The sequence below is a fragment of the Macrosteles quadrilineatus genome, unplaced genomic scaffold (assembly GCF_028750875.1).
Source record: "Macrosteles quadrilineatus isolate MER2022 unplaced genomic scaffold, UCM_ALF_1.0 Scaffold_2__2_contigs__length_208266976, whole genome shotgun sequence".
NCBI classification, from domain to species: domain Eukaryota; kingdom Metazoa; phylum Arthropoda; class Insecta; order Hemiptera; family Cicadellidae; genus Macrosteles; species Macrosteles quadrilineatus.
The window spans coordinates 8,887,342-8,907,853 of record NW_026542595.1 but is presented as its reverse complement, the minus strand read 5'-3'; the positions used below and the strand labels follow the sequence as shown (position 1 = coordinate 8,907,853).

Here is a 20,512-nt window from a genome sequence, read left to right as displayed (position 1 = left end):
GAGTGATTAACTTGAGGGTCCTTGGACATAGACAGCGCCAGTTTTTGACTATTATGGGTCACATAAGATTTTTTGAGATTCTGTAATACCTCAAATTTGTTTGTTGTAACAATAGGATCCCTGTTGGTGAATTTCAGATTCTTTGATTTAGACTTTACTTCGGTCCATCCTATAGATTTAGCAGTTACAATTTCCTTACTGTTAGTTCTAGTGACAGAAACATACGATTTTCCCTCCTTTTCAATCATGAGGGAGTAGAACAATTTTTTGTTTAGAGTTGGTAAGTTTTGTATGAAGTAAGCCAAAAGTGAGCGCTTTAGTATAACTTCCTGTTCTGATAGTTTTTTATTTTGTAGATAGTTAATATTCAATGAACCAGTAGTAACAACATCCTGTACCAGTGACTCAATAATCCAACAGCAGTAGATGCCACAATCAAAACTGTTAGGCTGCTGTGGTCCATTCAGTGATCTAAAACATGCTGAAGATTCCTCCCCACCCAGATAGTCGGATAACTTGTGGGCGACTTTTTTTGCAGAACTGAGGTTAAAGTTGTTGAGAGAATCAAATTACAAAAATTCATTTCCAGTTCTTTCTAAGATTAACACGCTCCAATGAGTTCTGCTAACTACTCCACACAAATCTACAGAATCGTTTATGGGCATGATAATTAATTTCTTGTCTTTCACAGCGAGAGGGTCAAGGAAACAGTGGAAATCTGGTGAGTTTTTAATAGTGTGAACTACCAATGGATTAATTATCACGCAAGATGTTGAAGCCAAAATTTGATTGTTTAACGTATCCAAGTAGGGCTGGAGGGTCAAATCTGATATCCATGATTCTCCTAATAATTCTGACATAATTAATGATTTATTATTGCATGCAACATCTGTTTTGGTCTCCAAAGATTGAATAGTTTTAACATCAGCCTGTGTAGGTTGAGCCAGTTCACAGGTGGATGTAGAAGAAGTAGCTGTCTGAGGTTCACACTGGACCGCACATTCTATCATTTGGGGTGCATATGTTTTAGGTAAATAATCGGGGATGGAAAATATCTCTTCAGTGAATTCCAATAAACGGGTGTCAGACTCGATGGAGTGATCAAGAACACATTTAAGTTGCTTCTCGAGAGTTGCATTGTGCTCTTTAAGTCTCTTATTCTCTTCGTGTAGTACCACTACTGCAGGGGAAGTAGAGTCATGTGCATAATTAAGCTGCTTTAGAGAAGACTCTGCTGTAGGAGTGCACAACTGTGCTGGTGTTGATGTTTCAAAAGGGTATTTATCACATGGTGATGACTGAGTAGAGGACTCTTCACTTGAAGACTTTGGGGATAGAAGCGACCTCATTGTGACGGGATGAGGGCCTGTGTGTTTATTAACTGATGCTAAGATTGCTGATTTATTTGTATCAGTCTTAGTTGAGTTGCAATTCCTTCCAAGGCAGCGCCAAGTGATTTCGCCATTTTTGGCCACATAGTTTTGCCTATATTTATAATTATTAAATATAATATTTGGTTTCCCATTTTTAGTTTCCTTAATTTCAAAGTCCATGGCTATTTGTAGGTTCCAATGTAACTCATAATAAATTAGCAAGCACCTTCAGATTTTTTAATTCTATGTATAACTATTGGCAAGTAATGTCTATAATTTTAATGATTTGGTTAGAAATGATACATCTGTCTCATATAAAATGCAGTCAAGTAAATTAATAAAACAAAAATATCAATAAAATCTTCTATTTAAACTAACATATTAAAAGGCAAACATCAACAATAACAATGAATGTTCATAGTCCTTAATCTACCTAGTCCTCATATACCTTAATCTAATCGTCATAAACAGTTCCCACACTCCGGACAGCTCGCCTTTACTACTTCCTTCACCACTTCCTACGTCGCGGACCTGTTTCCTTCCCTTCCCATAGCATTTTAGGATTGCAGATACCTTAATCTAATCGTCATAAAAAGATCCCACACCCCGCACTGCTAGCCTTTACTACAATGTATTGAGTAATCTTCAGTATATTCTTTGCTCAATAGTAACAAGTGATGTTTTTCCTTTTGTACTGTATTTTGTAATTTGCTAGTATACTGTGGGTTGATGGCTTATTATGAACACATGTTACAACTTACAAGTCTTTTGTTTACTTTTTCCTTGTTATTTTATTCAACCACATGGTTACTTAATACTTAGCAACCCATAAGACTAATGTTAAAAAAATGTGACTTTCAGTTTCATTTTTCTACGTAATTAGATTTTTCTTGGCAGTTCTAACTGCAGTAAACTCGTTTTTAGGCCAGGAATAAACTATTTACAATATTTAAAGAAAATCTCCGAAGCCGTTTTTGATATCTTTGTGCAAGCAAGCAAGCATATATACATACATACAAGCAAACATTGCTCATATTAGAGTATAGGATTTATCTTTAACGCGTACCTAGGTCAGCTGCTACAGGGAAACTAATAGTGTGTTTTTCATTAAAATATCAACAGCTTAGTATGAAATAAATAAATCCGCCAAGTTTGATCAAAATATATATTTTGATCAAACTTGGCGGATTTATTTATTTCATTCATAAACAGGCCAACTAGAACATTTTACAATATTCTCCATAAGAATAACATGAGAATTTTAAATTAAAATTTTTTTAAATTTTCTCCGTAACCAATCACCCTACATAAACACTTTGATATACTAAATTATTTTCTTTTTAAAGCTCTTTAAAAAGGTCTGGAGAAAAATTGATAAATTTTGTAACTTACTTGGGTAAATTCATTTATAACTTTTCAAAGTTGACAGAGCCTTTGCGCAAACTACTGAACAAGGGAATAGCCAGGGTTTGGGATTTTGATCAAAAGACAGCATAAAAAAGCTAAATGAAGCTCTTGCGTCACCTCCTTTGCTCCGTTACTTTGACCCAAAACTTCCCATAACATTATCAGTTGATGCAAACTCACATTCTGTTGCATCAGTGCTCCTACAGGAAAATCGACCAGTAGCATATTCTTTCAAATTAAAAGAAAACACTGTGTGTTTATATTATAATGATTTATCACTACCCAATTGGTTGAATATGTTTTACAAAATTTGTTATTGGTAGTGCTTGTAATTTAGACTAATAAAACTTGGTTCAGGTTTGTACCTTTTACTAATTAAGCTAAGTTAAGCCTAGATTAAATTACTACGTAAGAAGTAATGAAGGAAGTTGTAAGGCTCGCAGTGCAGAGTATGGGTACTGTCTGCCTAAATTACAATTATGTATCTGCAATTCTAAGATGCAATGGGAAGGGGGAAACAGGTCCACGACGTTGGGAGTGTTGATGGAAGTAGTAAGGGCGAGTACTGCGGAGTTTGGGAGTGGATTTATGTATCTGCAATACTAAGACTGCTTTCAGAGTAAACTAATAATTTTCCCCGAGCAAAGCTCGGTCCCCGGGTACTTTATAGAATATAAAAGGCAAAGCCGTCACTGACTGACTTACTCACTCACTCACTCACTCATCACTAATCTCTCACTTATTTACCTAGGAGGCTGAAATTTGGTACACCGATTCTTTGGACAATTAATAGGAAAACTAAGTAGTTTTTATTTTAATCGGGATTTCGGGCTCCGCCCCAGTGGCTCTGGAGTTTCCCATGCTAACCTTATGATTTGCTCTGGAGTTTCCCATGCTAACCTTATGATTGTTCATATTTAAAAGGAATTTCTTAACAGCTGTTTCAATTAAACAAGTTGGTTCTGTTATATAATGTTTCATAGCATTAAAGTTACAAGGATTACCAACAGGGTGCAGCACTATTATTTTTTTAAATTTATGACTACAGCCAATTAGCAACCAAAAGGTGAGTGAGCATAGCAAACGAACTTCAACCTGGAAGCGAGTTAGCGCAGCGAACGAGCTAACCTGAAGGCAAGTGAGCGGAGAGAACGAGCTTCAACCTAAAGGTGAGTGAGCGTAGCGAACGAACTTCAACCAGGACGTGGTTGACCCATGCGAACGAGCTCACTTGTGAAGTTAAACGGGGCAAAGCTCGCGGGTACAGCTAGTACTTATAGAAAGACAAATGATTAAGCTGAAGGATTTCTTTACAATGCAAATTTAATGAACTAAGAATAGGATGTTACATTGAATGGGGTTTGTTATTTAAATTAACAAATACAGGGTCGCCATCTTTGGTTTAGCCTTGCTCTGTAAAATAGAACAATGATTTTACAATAAGATATAAGTTTAATTACATAAATCTTCTCAGGGAGGGGAACTCGGCTGGCTAAAAAGATCTTCAAATATTTTAATTTATAAAATAAAATATGTCAATTATTATGAAAAATGAGATAATTAATTGATATTGCCCTTAGGCTTGGATAGGTAAGTTAAATAGTCCAACAATGAATAGTATCTATATAAAAGGCAAAGCCCTCACTGACTGACTGACTCACTCACTCACTCATCACTAATTCTTCTACTTCGCATTTACCTAGGAGGCTGAAATTTGGTACACCGATTCTTTAGGCATTAAATAGGAAAACTAAGCTGTTTTTATTCAGATCGGGCTCTCGGGCTCCGCCCCAGTGGCTCTGGAGTTTCCTATGTTAACCTTATGAGTTCTCATATTTAAATGGAATATGAATGAATCTTAACAGCTGTTTCAATTAAACATGTTGGTTCTGTTCTATGATGTTCAATAGCATTAAAGTTACAAGGATTATCAAACAGGGTGCAGCACTATTATTTCTTTTACATTTATGACAACAGCTAATTTGCAACCAAAAGGTGAGTGAGCGTAGCGAACGAACTTCAACCTGGAGGCGAGTTAGCGTAGCGAACGAGCTAACCTGAAGGCAAGTGAGCGCAGCGAACTAGCTCCAACCTAAAAGTGAGTGAGCGTAGCGAACGAACTTCAACCAGGACGTGATTGAGCCATGCAAACGAGCTCACGAAGCTAAACGGGGCAAAGCCCGCGGGTACAGCTAGTAGGTGATAAATTTATCAAAGTTGAATTTAGTTCTCTTGTTCAAATCGTTTTTCTGGAATTATTCTTGATGAAAATAAAGTAGTTTTTGAATTCAAATAATTAGGTTCGATCAGAAAGTAAATAAAATAGGTCTGTATTAAGTTAAATTTCTTGAAGTTAGGCTAAGCCTTATACAAAATGGAGAGAGTTCTCACCAGATTGGTTCTTCAGTAACAACAGTGTCCAATTAACCCTTTGAGTGCCGACGTCCGGCCGACCGGACGTTTTTAGAACGAGCCAAAAGTGCCAACGTCCGGCTGACCGGACGTTTCGTAATGATCGAACAGTTGTCATAACAACCGAATGGATACTCAGATTCTTTTAACCCATAAATTAACATTGAGTCGAAAGTTACTAGATGCGATACATCAATTTTCGTTGGTCGAAATATCGAAAATTCGATTTTTACGAAATTTTAACCTAAAAGTCGCCAGATCGCGCTCGGCATTTTTAGCGCGACCTTTGGGAAAAATCATCGGCATTTTTTGAGCGTTACTTTTATTTCTCGCCTGGCACTCTAAGGGTTAATATAAATCTTGAGGTGGCAGTACAAAACAGAAAAAAATAAAATATATATATATATAAGCTAACCCTAGTAGCACAAATATTTTAAAATCTATTTTATATATCTCAAATGTGTATTAATGTCAATTTTATATAATACTATCTGTACCCGTGGGCTTTGCCCCGCTTAACTTCATAAGTATTCGCATGGCTCATTCACGTCCTGGTTGAAGTTCGTTCGCTACGCTCACTCACCTTTAGGTTGGAGCTCGTTCGCTGCGCTCACTTGCCTTCAGGTTAGCTCGTTCGCTACGCTAACTCGCCTCCAGGTTGAAGTTCGTTCGCTACGCTCACTCACCTTTTGGTTGGAAATTAGCTGTTGTCATAAATTAAAAAAATATATATATAGTGCTGCACCCTGTTGGTAATCCTTGTAACTTTGATGCTATTGAACATCAAAGAACAGAACCAACTTGTTTAATTGAAACAGCTGTTAAGATTCATTAATTCCTTTTAAATATGAAAAATCATAAGGTTAACATGTGGAACTACAGAGCCACTGGGGCGGAGCCCGAAAAGATTTTTGAGATAAGAATATGCTTTAATGTTAATCGGGAATGTGAGCTATCATCATGCCAAATTTCAGCCCAATCTGTCCAGTAGTATATGCGTGATTGAGCAACACACACACACACAAACACACACACAAACTCACAAACTTTGAGATTTATAATATTTGTAAGATTTAAAATATATTAAATATATAAAAAATATGTTTTTGAATCTATTAAATATTTAAAAAAATATGTTCCAATAATATGTTTTAGTGAAAAATATTTAAATAAAAAATGTATTTAATATCACTTCCAAACATCCCATGGGGCCTAAAACACAAAATAATAAAGATTTAGTATGAAAAGCACAATAATCAGTTGAGTAAATTGATTAAATAGTTCTTAAAATCAAATTTTGAAAAAAAAACTAGATACAATTTTACTGGCCCGAATGGGTCTCGAACCTTATGGGTCCTCCGACTTATGAACCTCTTACCTTACCTCTGAGCTACCTATCTGTGACTGTTGTTAGTCTTAGTTTTCAAATGGTGAAAGAGTAGCCGACAGTTGCAATGGTTGCAATACTTAAAATATTTTTGATACTACAGTATAATATGATTCTGTTAATCTGTTTTGGCATCAAGTAGTTGAGTTGAATAGTGCTGTAGTGAATAGTGAGTAGTCCCCACAAATACAAATACAGTAAACTACAAAAATTAATTTAAATACTATGACAAAATATCATGTAATTTATGACATAAGTAAATCAAATAATAATTTTTAGAACGTCATATACAACCGTAATTAGTTTAGGTCGCCAGTCACTAGCACCCTTTTCTAGCCAATCATTCGAGATTTCTATGATCACATTCATTGTCACATATTGCAATTAAAAAATAAAGCCCATAACACTTTTTTTGTTTGACCCACATGTAGCTGTCGAACATGTATACTGCCTCTTATAATAAAGGCGGGGACACACTTGTCATACACCCTTCCGATCCGACTCCGATCATACTGTGGTACGACTGTCGGAGAGGGGAATGGTACTTAACTTTGAACGCGGTTGTTTACACCTCTCCGACACGCGTCACGTCATACTCCGATCCTACTCCGATTTTGACTCCGATCACACACCGACACTGCAGTCTATTCGTTTGTCGGATGCAGGACGGGTTGTTTCTTAAAAATCACCTTTATTCTTAAGGTTTAAGAAAAATGGTTCAAGATAAATATATGCCGATGTTTGATGTGAAATCTGTGCGTGCATACCTTCAATTTGAGACCTCGATCATGAAAATCGGACGGGTAAAAGAGCCAAACGAACTCAAGAGAGAAAAACCAAAGTGTTTAATATATAAGATGGCACTTAAGTAAACCACCTAACTTTCCTTCCATGCAGAATGGACCCAAATTTTCCGTTTTCCACTGCCCTCCTGAGATGACTGACTTTCTTCCTTTTCATCTAGACAATCCGCCATCATAGCTAAATCCCGAAGTTCAAAGTTTTTGAACATGTTTACCACCTTCTGCACGTAGTTTACAATCAGACTGGCGACTGTTGATCGACCCGGTGGAGAAAATCGGAGACGGGTCGGAAGCGTGTATGACATGTGTGCTCACCCCCTCCGATCCGGCACTGATCCCTCTGGAATCCCGCAAGTCGGATCGTAGTAGGATCGGAAGTGAGTATGACAAGTGTGTCCCCGCCTTAAGCGGAATCATTCTTTAAGTGCATGATAGAGTGACACCATTCAGAGTATGTATTATTATTTACTTGATTTTAACGCTTTCACAATAGCAATTATCATACAACAAATGCATGTATAAATTGATAGACACTATGAAAAACACAAAGATGCAAATTATTTTGTTGCCAATTATAATAGATTATATAGACTATATTCTACAAATATATTATTATTTTATTAGTAAAAATATCTGACGTGTTTCAAAATATATTTATAAATACTTTAAACATATAATATAGTTTCAAAAATATTTTATATATATATTTAAAATATTCTCAACCAAAAAATTTTTTTAAATCTTTAATAGGAAAAATATACATATAAAATATGTATATTATAGATTCTATACTTATTTTATCAATATACCCCGTGTCCCAAAAAAAAACTGAACAATTTTATTTACTTATAAAAAGTTAATTGACAATCACACGATAAACTAATTAAATTTCAACTGACACAAATATTCCTAAGTTTTGTTTGATATCATATGTGTTAGTGATTTTCAACATGGTTGCCATTGTTGGCAGAAAGATAGTCAATACGGCTGTCCAATTCAGCCCACACTCTATGGCGCATTTCGTCAGTAATGTTAGTAAAGGCTGCATTTATTCTTTGCCTCAATTCTCGGACATCGGAAACTTCTGTCTTATAAACTTATAATTTTGACAAATTTAACTCACATGCTGCACAGCGAACAGACTTTCGAGGGTCGTGAAGAAATAATTGTTGCACGTTTTCAATCAATTCATTTTGGATTTTTGGCCTACCTTTACCTTTTAAATGTTATAAGCTTCCAGTTAACATAAATTTGTCAAACCAGGCTCGAATGCTGTTCCGTGATGGAGGACGTCGACCATAGCATCTTCTAAATGTTCTTTGCACTGCAATATCTGACTTACTTTGAATGTACCACTCAACGCATTGCGCTTTCTCTCGTGCGTTCATCCCTGCTTAATGACAGGGCAATGTTTTTAAATTTCAAGTTTCAAGCGACAACAATGAATCAGCTGATAGTTACAAAATTGATATTGAACAAAACTTCATGAGCTCAGTTATCATATGATCACCTTCAAAGTAGACTAGATATGCCTGGACGTATTATATAACAATTTAAAATTGTTCAGTTTTTTTTGGGACACGGTGTATATTATGAATCTATTTTATATATTTAAAACTTATATTTAATTGATATTTTGCACTGTTTTTTGGTAATATTTGAAATATATATTTGAATATATAAAAGTATTATTAAAGATATATTATTTATATATTTTATTTGAGGTTCTATCAAATACAACTTTGAATATATAAAATATTTATAAAGTACATATTTGTGCTACTAGGGAAACTGTTCTTCTGTTGTTAAGTTAGTGTTAAATAATTTTCATCACTTTGACTTTTTAAATGTTAGGGATTATACTGAATCTAAGGTGTTGAAGCTGCCATGTCCCAATAGAGAAGGAGGAAAATTTTAATTTCACACAGGATGATCAAAGTTCATTGTTGAAGCCAGCTGTCTTCTTTCTTTATCACTTGCACATACACTAATATAATCAGGCTTTTGGATATAATCAATGTTGGGGTTTTAGAAATAATTTATACTATATTAATAATTTTGGATAAAAGTGTTATTGCAACTATGGACTTAATTACAGGTTACAGGTTTTTGATTAACAATAATATTTGTTGAGTATATACAATATATTTTAAAATGTTATATATGGCAAAGTTACAGCCAGTTAGAGAAAGAGGCTCTAGCAATTTCAGTTGCATGTAAGAAGTTTCACGAATATGTATGGGGATCACAAGGTCTGGTAGTTGAAACTGACCATAAGCCTCTTGAATCGATCTTTAAAAAATTCTTACATGACACCCCTCCAAGAGTTAGGCGTATCGTTATAGATATAATACCCTACAATCCAAGAATTATTGTTTATAAGAAAGGAACAGAATTATATATTGCGGACACACTGAGTAGAGAGTGCATATAAATCATGCTACTCCTGGAGAAGAACTTTCGTTTGCAGTAGACTTGGTAATATCCGTGCCTAAAGAAAAACTTAAGGAGGCTCAACATCTCACAGAAAAAGAAGCTGAACTCTCCAAACTTAAGCACACCATTCTAAGTGGTTTGCCTGAAGAAAAATCTGAATTGCCAGAAGAGCTACAAAAGTATTGGAATTATCGGGATGAACTAGCTGTTCATTAAAATATAATTTTTAAAGGGGGAAAATATTGCTTCCTATGCATTTTCGTCCACTATAACAGATCCACCTAGGACACAGAGGTATACAAGAATCACTAAATTTTGCTCGAGAATACGTGTTCTGGCCTAACATGACAAACAAAATCAAAAATTATTTTTTGAACTGCAAAATATGCTCAAAGCTCCAAAAAGATAATAACGAGGAAAAATTATTACAGCAAGAAGTACCTACTAGACCGTGGATGGAAATAGGAACTGACATTTGTCACCTATCCGGTAAAGATTATCTTGTTGTTGCGGATTCCTACTCTGGTTTTTATGACATTGTTGAGTTAAAATCTACAGCATCTTCAAATGTTATTACTGATGAACTCAAAAAGTTGTTTTCAGTACATGGAATTCCTGAAATGTTATTATCAGATGGAGGTACTCAGTTCAATTCAATCAAGTTCAAAAATTTTGAAAAAGAGTGGCAGTTCAATAAAAGGGTTTCAAGTCCTTTGTTTGCAAGATCAAATGGATTAGCCGAACAGTATGTTCAAGAGGCAAAACTCATTCTAAAGAAATGTCTAGAAGAAAAGACAGATGTTTATCTAGCCCTACTTCATCAAAGAAATATACCCGGAAAAATCTTGGATCTCCAGCTCAAAGATTAATGGGGCGCAGAACAAGGACACTGCTTCCTAGCACAGATAAAATTCTGCAACCTAAAATAATTCAAAATGTTCACAATGAATTGCAAAATATTCGGGAAAAATCCAGACAATACAGCAACAGAACAAAATACCCCGCCGCAGAAAACCTGCATACTAAGCGAATTTCCATTTGACTGATTGGATTTACACTGAAATGTCTACTTAAAAATATAACATTTATTCTTGATTTAAATAAAATTAGTTTAACAAGTACTTAGGTTTGCTGAATCAGCGAGGATAAAACTGTTTTTTTTTTTTTTTTTTTTTTTTTAATGTGAATAGTTAGTAAGAAATAAAAACATTTTCCAAATTTGATCAAAATATGTTCACAAACAAGCAAACTACAACAGTTTACTTTTCTCCATAAGAATAACATAGGAATTTTAAATTTACAATTTTTTGGAATTTTCTCCGTAACTATTAGGCGCATAATAACGCTTCAATATACCAAATTATTTGTTTTTTTAAGCTCTACAAAATTGTTTGGAAAGAAATTGCAAAATTTTACGTTTTTTGGGTCAAAAATGGGAAAAACCTATTTTTACCCCATAAAACCCCCCGTAAACCCCAGTTCCCATGGTCCGATCATGCTGGATCGCGAACTCGTTCGAATAAACGTACGTTTACACGTTTGTACCAAATTTAATCTAAATCGGATCATTTTTGCTTGAGTTATCGTGCTGACGGACACATATATATATATATATATAAATTAATAAGCGAAATAATAAAAACCAGAGTACCCTGAAATTCATTTTTATTTAAACTGATACGTATAAATATATAAATATATATATATATGAATTTGAACGGATGGTGTTTTTGGCCTCTTGGGACCTCAAAACGAAAAAAAAAATCGGTCCCGCGTCAAGGTCTTACCATGAGTACTACGGTAATAGCTTATTCCCTATATGGGAAATTCGCTAAAAGAACAACTTAGAATTTGAAGAAGGAGAAAAAGTACTGTATAGAAAAGAACACAGAGACTGGCAGCCGGCTACAGTCGTAAGAAAAGGTCCAAGATCATTCCTTATTGAAACTCCAGATGGGAATATTTATCGAAGGAACTCTTGGTTTTTGAAGAAACGATTTTATGACGTTGAAAACCGGCAGGAGCAAGTAAAGTGAACAGAAGTAAAGCTGGAAATGGAGTTAAAGACGTAGATAGTAGAAAGTTATCACAATGAGTAAATCCTCCCAAAAGACTTGACTTATAAGTGAAGAAGGGAGATGATATATGACTATCATATGGTCATATGGTTGCTAATTATTATTATATTGTTTTTGTAAACAAATTTACTTGTAAACAAACTAACTTGTAGTTCATTAATTGGAATTCTTCATCTAAAGATTTAGTTCTATTTTAAAACAAGAAACACCATGAGACCTACGGTAATAGCTACTTCCTTATAGGGAAATCCTTATATACTTAGGCGATCCAGAAAGTAAAGAACGTTTCGTTATGACGCCGCTAGGCACGCGCCGATCTCGTACATTTTGGTATGTGCGTACTCGGCAACTCAGTCGGCATCCAGCCGTGACAATTGGAGCATTCTAGCGCTGCCCGTTTTTTCACAATTTCAACTTAAGATGAGCGCTGCAATAAAAAATCCCGCCAGTTAAGGGGTGCGGTCAGTGATACGGTTTTTGTTGGAAAACACTTAAAACCGAAACTTCTCCTCAATTTTCACGGACTTTGTTGTTTAAAATTGTCAAGCAACAAAGCGAAAGACCCGTTATCGGGAATCGGCGGTTTTTGCGAACCTTTTTATCAACTTTAGCGACCAGTTCCATCAGTCATAATGCTCGGGCGTCCGCCCGCTTCGTCATGATTAATGAGCGTCAGATCGGCCATTTTTAATCTGAATGCACCATTTTCTCAGAACTTTCAATCATTACGCTTTTTCCTTAAACTTCATACCCTTGGCGATAAATGTCTATCGATTTTAAGTTTAATGCCAACACAAACCGTATCACTGACCGCACCCCTTAACTGGCGGGATTTTTTATTGCAGCGCTCATCTTAAGTTGAAATTGTGAAAAAACGGGCAGCGCTATTATGCTCCAATTGTCACGGCTGGATGCCGACTGAGTTGCCGAGTACGCACATACCAAAATGTACAAGATCGGCGCGCGCCTAGCGGCGTCATAACGAAACGTTCTTTACTTTCTGGATAATCCACGTATAATACGTGAAGGCGATTTCTACGAAACACTACTCCTCCGTTAATAATAGACGGATTTTTACAAACGACGTGTCAAAATAAAGTATTTTTTGTGTAGACGCCCCCTTTCACCAATTCCTGTAATAAAAATCCTCGGGCTTTGCCCCACAGGCCATCAAAGTTGTGTTTTCTCCCATAAGATTAACATGGGGGAATTTAAATATTTAATTGGAAACTTTGTCCCCACTAATTTGAGAGGAACGGCTGGGCGTAGAAACTTGGTAGAGGTGTCCAAAGAAAGGTCTTGGTCTTTAGATGAGTTATCAAAAGAAAAACTAAGCAAAATCCCTTAGGGCTCTGCCCCAGAAGCATTTAAAGATCCCTCCACAGAGTTGTTTACGTTTTGGCCATGTGAATAATACTTTTTAATAAAACAGCTGTTCATTTTTAAATTGTATTTCAAACAACACTTATTTATTGGGAGTTACTGAATTGTACCAAATAAGTATTTGCAATGTTATTTTCTGATTTTAAAATTGATTTTCCTCTTTATCATGTCATGTTTTGCAATATAACGTTCCATTACGAAATCAGTGGAAAATCCTTTTATCACAGCAATTCTTAAATTATTTCTTATTGAACTATCTTATATCTATTGTACGGGTTGGCCTTTTTCACCCCTTTTGCCTACATTTTATCATATTATTCTACACGTCATATCAAATATTTTTGTTGAAATATCTGCTCTTATCGTGTCTAATAAAATCCAAACATAGAAACCTCTTCCCTAAAATGGTACCCATCTTGACAAATTATTTGCACCTGCTTATATTACAGACTTTGGCGTACTGGGTTGGTAACATTATTGAAAATAACACTACATTTTGGCTGTAAAATATGGTACAAAGAGAAAATATGATTTAAGCAGCTACTGTCATGACAGAATGGTCATATTCCTTTAAACTAGATCACATAATCCTTTATAAGATACGTTGATTACCAATATTTAAACGTCAATATATACGTAACAGCCAATTAACAGTATTTTTGCTTTTTGGAAATGTCCCATTGCTATGTCATTTGCATTATTTGTTGCCAATGAAGCCAACAAGACCATATAAATGAGGAGGCCCCTAACAGTTCAAGAATAAAGGCCAACTTCACTTCAAGTATTCCACTACACCTAACATTCCGTAGAGTGATTATTTTGACAACTTTATGTTATTGATAAGGCTGAGACAACTAACTGACATCCCCCAAGTCAAGGAATTCTAGCTTTAATAGTAACCCCACAATCAATTTCTCAAAACAATGCTAGAGGGTTCATTCATTGGCACAGAAGTACGATATGAACTGACGCGACGTGACGAAGGAAAAATCAAACTTAATCTGTAACGGATTACCTCCCTTTGAAGTTATAATATGTCTTCCCAAAAAATATTTTCTTTTCAAATAATATCATATTACACTAATGAAATCACAGAAGTGTTTAACTACAAAAGACCCACCAATACGATTTTAATACTATTTAAAGGTTCTTCCAAAGGAAGAGATATCATATAACATACTAATAATAACTACGATGACGTACGGTATGGGAAATATTTTAATCATTGAATGATCAACCAAATTTGACTGTCAAGGTTTTTGTTTTTGGTCTGCACTCAATCTTAATAGCGTTAATTCTCTCCACAGCTTCTGGCAGAGTCTGAGTCCAAGGTGTCTGATGCGCAATGCGTGTCTATGATCACGCTGTGCTCAACTTTTTGTTTCCTTGTTTGTCTGAACTATTTGTTCACTCCTGTAATGTGATCGCACCCTAGGCACGAACTCTTACCGGCACACAAACATCCAGTTGTCTTGAATTACCTCACCCAACAAACTTTGCATAGTTCCTAGGTGGAGCCTTCTTCCTAAATTCAGTTAGACTGAACAATAACAATAACATTAGTACAAGCAAACCAGGGGTGCCTACAAGGGGGTTTAATGTCGCAACTTGCAACATCAGCAGATTTTTTTAGGGGATTTTATGATTTTATGACTGGGACGGGTGGCGTCGTCCTGTAATCCAGCTACTAGGGGGTCACGAATTGTGGATATTTATAGGGATGCACTGTGGATGCAATGCTCCCTGGTGTGGATTAACGCCCACACTAATGAGTACTACGACTATCCGCAGTACTATCCTAATAATAATTAGACCAATTCGTTAATTAAGAGGAAAAAATGTGGTTCGGATTCCACAATAAACTGTAGGTCCCTTAGTTGCCATTAGCTGTATGGGCTATTAATTAACAGCTGTGTCTAAGGAACATGTTGGCCTTAGTCACTAACAAGACTACAAGATCGCGCCACTCATCCTACACTCAATCCTTCACTCATATTTGGGTTAAAATACACACATAGTGGCGTCCCCATCTTAAATAATTGATAATTGATAATTTTGGGGGTTCTGTCAACTGCTCATGTTGATCTGTCTTTTACATCTATGAAAATAATTGTTGGTGCATTATCAAAAATGTAAGCTGTATGAGATGTTTACAATAATTAACTATGGTTCCATCAAAATATAAATTGGTTTACTGGAAGCAAACTGTCCAGCTATTTTATGAAAATCCAACTCATGTAAAATACTAGAGTTCTACTAGAGTTCGACTCAATAAGTTACTCAAGCAGTTAGTTGCATCCTATACTTACCACGTCTGAAAAATCCACCACCCTCCTTACCCCTTTTATTATAGAATAACATGTTTTATACAAAATTAAAGGATTCCCAATTCCGTAAATTTTATTGAGAGTTGACTTAATCAAAAAGTGCACGAAAGTCCAATGGTATATAGTGTACATTTGATAATTGAATGCAATTGTGAATTGATAAAATCCAACCTATAATGAGTTTTTCCTAATAATTGGCACTTTTTATAGAAACATTGTCCATTTAAATTGGGTTAAAGGTTTGATTCAAAAGCTTAAATTCCCATAAATATTTCTGAGTAATTTAAAGAAGTGTCGGGGACACCCCCTGCATTTTAACTATAGTTTAAGCACCAGATCTCCTGGCAAGAGTCAAGAGTCAAGAGACGATGGGTTAAACAACGTTAATTGGCATTGGTTAATTGGCATGGGTTAAACAACGAATTTGGGGGAGGGGGGATTCTCCAACGTGAGCTTTGTGGAGGGGGGGGCACCCCTGGAGCAAACCCTAAAACACAAAGGGCCTTTTCTGGTTTTGTAGTAGCCATTTGTTGGCAGGCTTTGTGGTACTCAACTGAGCAAATGAGGCAAATCAAAACCTTGCCAAAACAAACTTATAAACAGGCCCTTTCCATTGGTGTAACAATCAGCTGTTTGAAATCATGTAAACAGGCGTACCAACTGTTTATTTTTGCACCATTCTTTTTTAATAACCCTGTATTTTCATACAGTCCAGTAACTTTCATTTGAGTTTCATTGACTATGCCTTTTAATGTGTCCAATCGTCTCTTTAGCATGTCAGTGGTGCAAAGTTCAAGACTCATCTTATGGTATTGTGGGAAACCACTTCCTTCAAGGCTTTAGAACTGCTATGTCTGAGGACTATTGTTAGTGTTAACTGAATCTACACCTAAATAAATCCCTTCTTCACCTGGGGCCCTATTTTTGAAATGGTTGACTGTTGAGTTGAGTGTCGAGTTGTTCTATTTCCAATCGTTTCGTATTTTTGAAACGATTGACGGTCGACTTATCCAACCAAAACTACTCACCACCTACTGAGCTGTTGAGAGGACGGTTGACTGCACTTTCTTCTTCCTCTTTCGGTAAAAAATTGCTCTTTTTGAGTCAACGCCATATTGTTGTTGCTTTAATTTATTACTTGCGATTTAGAGGTTATGTATTTGTTGTCAATAATGTCAATGTATTAGCACCCAATACTTTATGCGATTGTTTTCTGTAGAATAATTGCATTTTAATTTTATTTACTGTGTCAATACTAGACTATTTAATCAAGGGTTTTATCCTTGTTGGTATGTTTGAAATAGACTAGGCATACTAATTGAACTTATTATAAGATAATTATTGTTATTAGACCTATGATTTAAGGTATTAAAGATTGTGGTAGAGAGAAACAATATCATAATTTGTTTCAATACCATTCACCTAATAAAGGGATCAAATTAATTTAAGTTACGATATGCTTTCAGTCCAATGGCAAATAGCCGCTTTAACCTAAATAATAACACAATTAAAAATAACATAAAATAAACCGATGAAGGAAACTAAAATAAGGTGATGTGTTCCGAAATAGAGACGAAGAAAGCAAATAATAATGTATTTAGGATATGCCTAAACTTATGATTAGCTACACCCTAAAACAAACATCCATAGTAAATTTTATTATTAATACTAAAGTTTATATATATAGTTTATAAGTTAAGGTACTTTTGCAATCACTAAGATTAAGCAAGACATAACCTCAATCTCTCAAGAACGGAGTTGACAGTTTACCTCAGTATCTCGAAATATGGTAGATTGAGATTAGCTGCCAGATTTTAGAGTAAGAAGAGGAAGAGGTTAAATCGAAGATTGCAAGAACTCTGCATTGTGATTGGTTCAAAATGACGTCATCTGAATTTCGTGCGGTCGTATGCCCTACATTTCCAAAACGAGTCACTCAACTAGTGATTCCCAACTCGCTTCCCAACTGTTGGGTTTCAAAAATACCAAATCCTGTTGTTGGTTGAGTTGAGTGTTGACGATAGACTCAACTGTCAACCATTTCAAAAATAGGGCCCCAGGTACCTTTTTCGAGTATTGAATTGCTTATTTTAAAAAATATTCATTTAGAGGACACAATTTTTTTTTTTAGATGTCACTGCTATTGTATAAAGTTCCACTTGAATATAATAATGTCATCAACTGTTGATCCGGGACCTCATAAAAATAACACACAGATGCAAATTATTTGCAGCTACTGGATGACAGTGTGTCATTGGCTAAGTTCAATGGAAAAGTTGGAAAAATCTCTTCTTTTGGTAGCGCCCAAAACCTCCCATTAAAGCGTCTTTTTATGTTTATAAATGTGTTTTTTTGAGTTTTATGGCTTTAATCAAAAATCTTAATTAACTGTAAAGAAAATTTTGTTATATCATACCTGTTATGGGTTCTACAGCCTTTTCGTCATAGTTTCCTGTAACAGATAATCAGAAATGATACCATTAACTATAGTCAACTGTAAATATATTGCAGTTTGAACAAATTGGATGAACTAAATTAATAGATTTCATCATTGATGGAGAAGCCAAAACATAACACTGATATTTCGTCCTGATGTAGGAATCTTTCACAGAGGCGTCTCCAGGAATATTTTTTGGATAGGCCAGACTAGGGTCAAGAAGGAGTTTTATGGGCTTTGTGGAGCAAAAAGGGGAACATTTTAAAATTTAAATGCAAAATAATAAGGTTTAATGCTTTCCGTGTATCTACATATAATTAAATTTCTTTGTTTATTTATAATTTTGAAATATCTACCAAAACTCTGGAGCCGCCCCTGCGAGGAGAGTATGTGGAAGAGAAAATGATTAAAGAACAGCTAGTCTCTGAAGAAGTCCTACATCAGGATGAAATATCAGTGTTGGGTTTCGTGTCCTTGTATTGTGTATCTATTAGCCCCTGGACTCCAATTTTCTCAGGTAAACTAGCTGATTTCCTTTTCAAACAAATCCCTTGCTATATAGGCAATTGGCTTTCCTTTAAAATAGTAAATACATTATAATGGTATTTATTGTGACTTTATCATAAAGTTACTATGGGTCCAAAACCTACAAAGGCTTTTCTAGTTCAATGCACTCTTCAACCTTATAGTTAGTTTATCTCATCACTTGGGAGTAAAATGACTATTTTCGACCCGAGCTCAAGTTTCACAAACATGGCAAAGCTGAGGTACAATACCCCCACCACAGCAAACCTGCAGACTAAGCAAATTTCCATTTACCCGATTGGATTTTTAATAAAATCTATTACATAAAACTAGAGGTTGTCCAGTGTTCGAAAACTTAACCAAAAATATTTTCAAGATGAGCTCGTTCGCATCGCTCAATCATGTCCTGGTTGAAGTTCGTTTGCTACGCTTACTCGCCATTAGGTTGGAGCTCGTTCGCTGCGCTCACTTGCCTTCAGGTTTAGCTTGTTTGCTACGCTAACTCGCCTCCAGGTTGAAGTTCGTTCGAAATGCTCACTCACCTTTTGGTTGCAAATTAGCTGTTTTCATAAATAAAAAAATAATAGTGCTGTTAACCCCCTGTTTGTGCTCCCTATTCACTTTTTAATGCTATTAAACATCACAGAATCAAATTGTTTAGTTGAACCAGCTGTTAAGATTCTTTAATTCCATTTAAATATAAGTACTCATAAGGTTAACATGGGAAACTATCAGAGCCACTAGGGCGGAGCACAAAAGGATTTTTGAGATAAGAATGTGCCTAAATGTTAATAGAGAATGTGAGCCATCATCATGCCAAATTTCAGCCCAATCCTTCCAGTAGTTTATGCGTGATTGAGCAACACACAAACACACAAACTCACAAAATTTCAGATTTATAATATTAGTAAGATAAGTGAACTGTTGTAGTTTGCTTGTTTATGGATATATTTGGACCAAACCTGGCAAATATATTCATTTTATACTAAGCTATTAATATTTTTTGAAAAAAAAAACACACTTTATTACCCTCCCTCTAGGCAGCAAACCTAGGTACTTGTTAAACCTAATATTATTTGAATAGATTTACTGTAATTGAAAATCAAGTCAGGCAAATGGAAATTCACTTAGTCTTCTGGTTTGCTGCGGCAGGGGTATTTCCTTGTTATTTTATTCAACCAACATAGTTACTTGGCAACCCATAAGGCTAATGTTAAATTTTAACAATTTCAAACGAGTTGTGTAGCAACGAATTTTCCTGAGGTAGATGGTGTCCCCAATCACGTTTTTAGAGCCACAAGTCCCTAATTCTAAAATTTATTCAAAATCCTTCCGCTGGATTTCGAGATATATGTTACAGACAGACAGACAAACAGACATTACTCGTATTATAGAATAGGATCTATATAGCATATACAGGGTGTTTCCAGAATTTGTGTCAGATATTTTTAGGGTATTATTCCTGGGTAAGAAACATATCCAAATGTCATATTTAAACTGCCAGGAAGTCCTTAGTTACTCAAACAGCCATAATTTTGTTTTTTGTTTATTATTTTTTTTTCTAAAAAATGGTTAAGCATAAGGAATTGAAAACACAAACATTAATATGAGAACCAGACAAAGCTACAAAAAGATTATGATGATTTTTCAAATTCATAAAACAAAATGGCGGCCATTTATAGTTTAGTTCCTTAAATAATTAAAAAACGGTTAATTTTACAAAAATTGTACAAGAGTAACTTTTATAGGCAATTTAATTAAAAATCAATTGACAACTTATTTTTTAAGATTGGACGAATATTAACTAAGATATGGTAGCTTTAGTGATACGTGACCGCTGGAGGTTAGTTGCAGTGCATGCTGAGGCATGCGGCTAAAGTCTGCCGCAACAATGCAAAAGTCTCTGTCCGCTTTGCAAGATATCTATCCATTTTAGATGTATGT

The 20,512-nt window shown here is 35.3% G+C and overlaps 1 protein-coding gene across 2 annotated transcripts in view; it reads right to left on the bottom strand.

The window, feature by feature from the left end:
- LOC128985784 (uncharacterized) overlaps nucleotides 1-20,512 on the bottom strand; it is a 130,285-nt gene that overhangs the window by 63,049 nt on the left and 46,724 nt on the right. For both annotated transcript variants that reach the window (XM_054405655.1, XM_054405656.1), the window contains exon 7: nucleotides 18,023-18,058. In XM_054405655.1, the coding sequence (XP_054261630.1) occupies nucleotides 18,023-18,058 (36 nt within the window). The remainder of the gene's footprint in view (nucleotides 1-18,022; nucleotides 18,059-20,512) is intronic.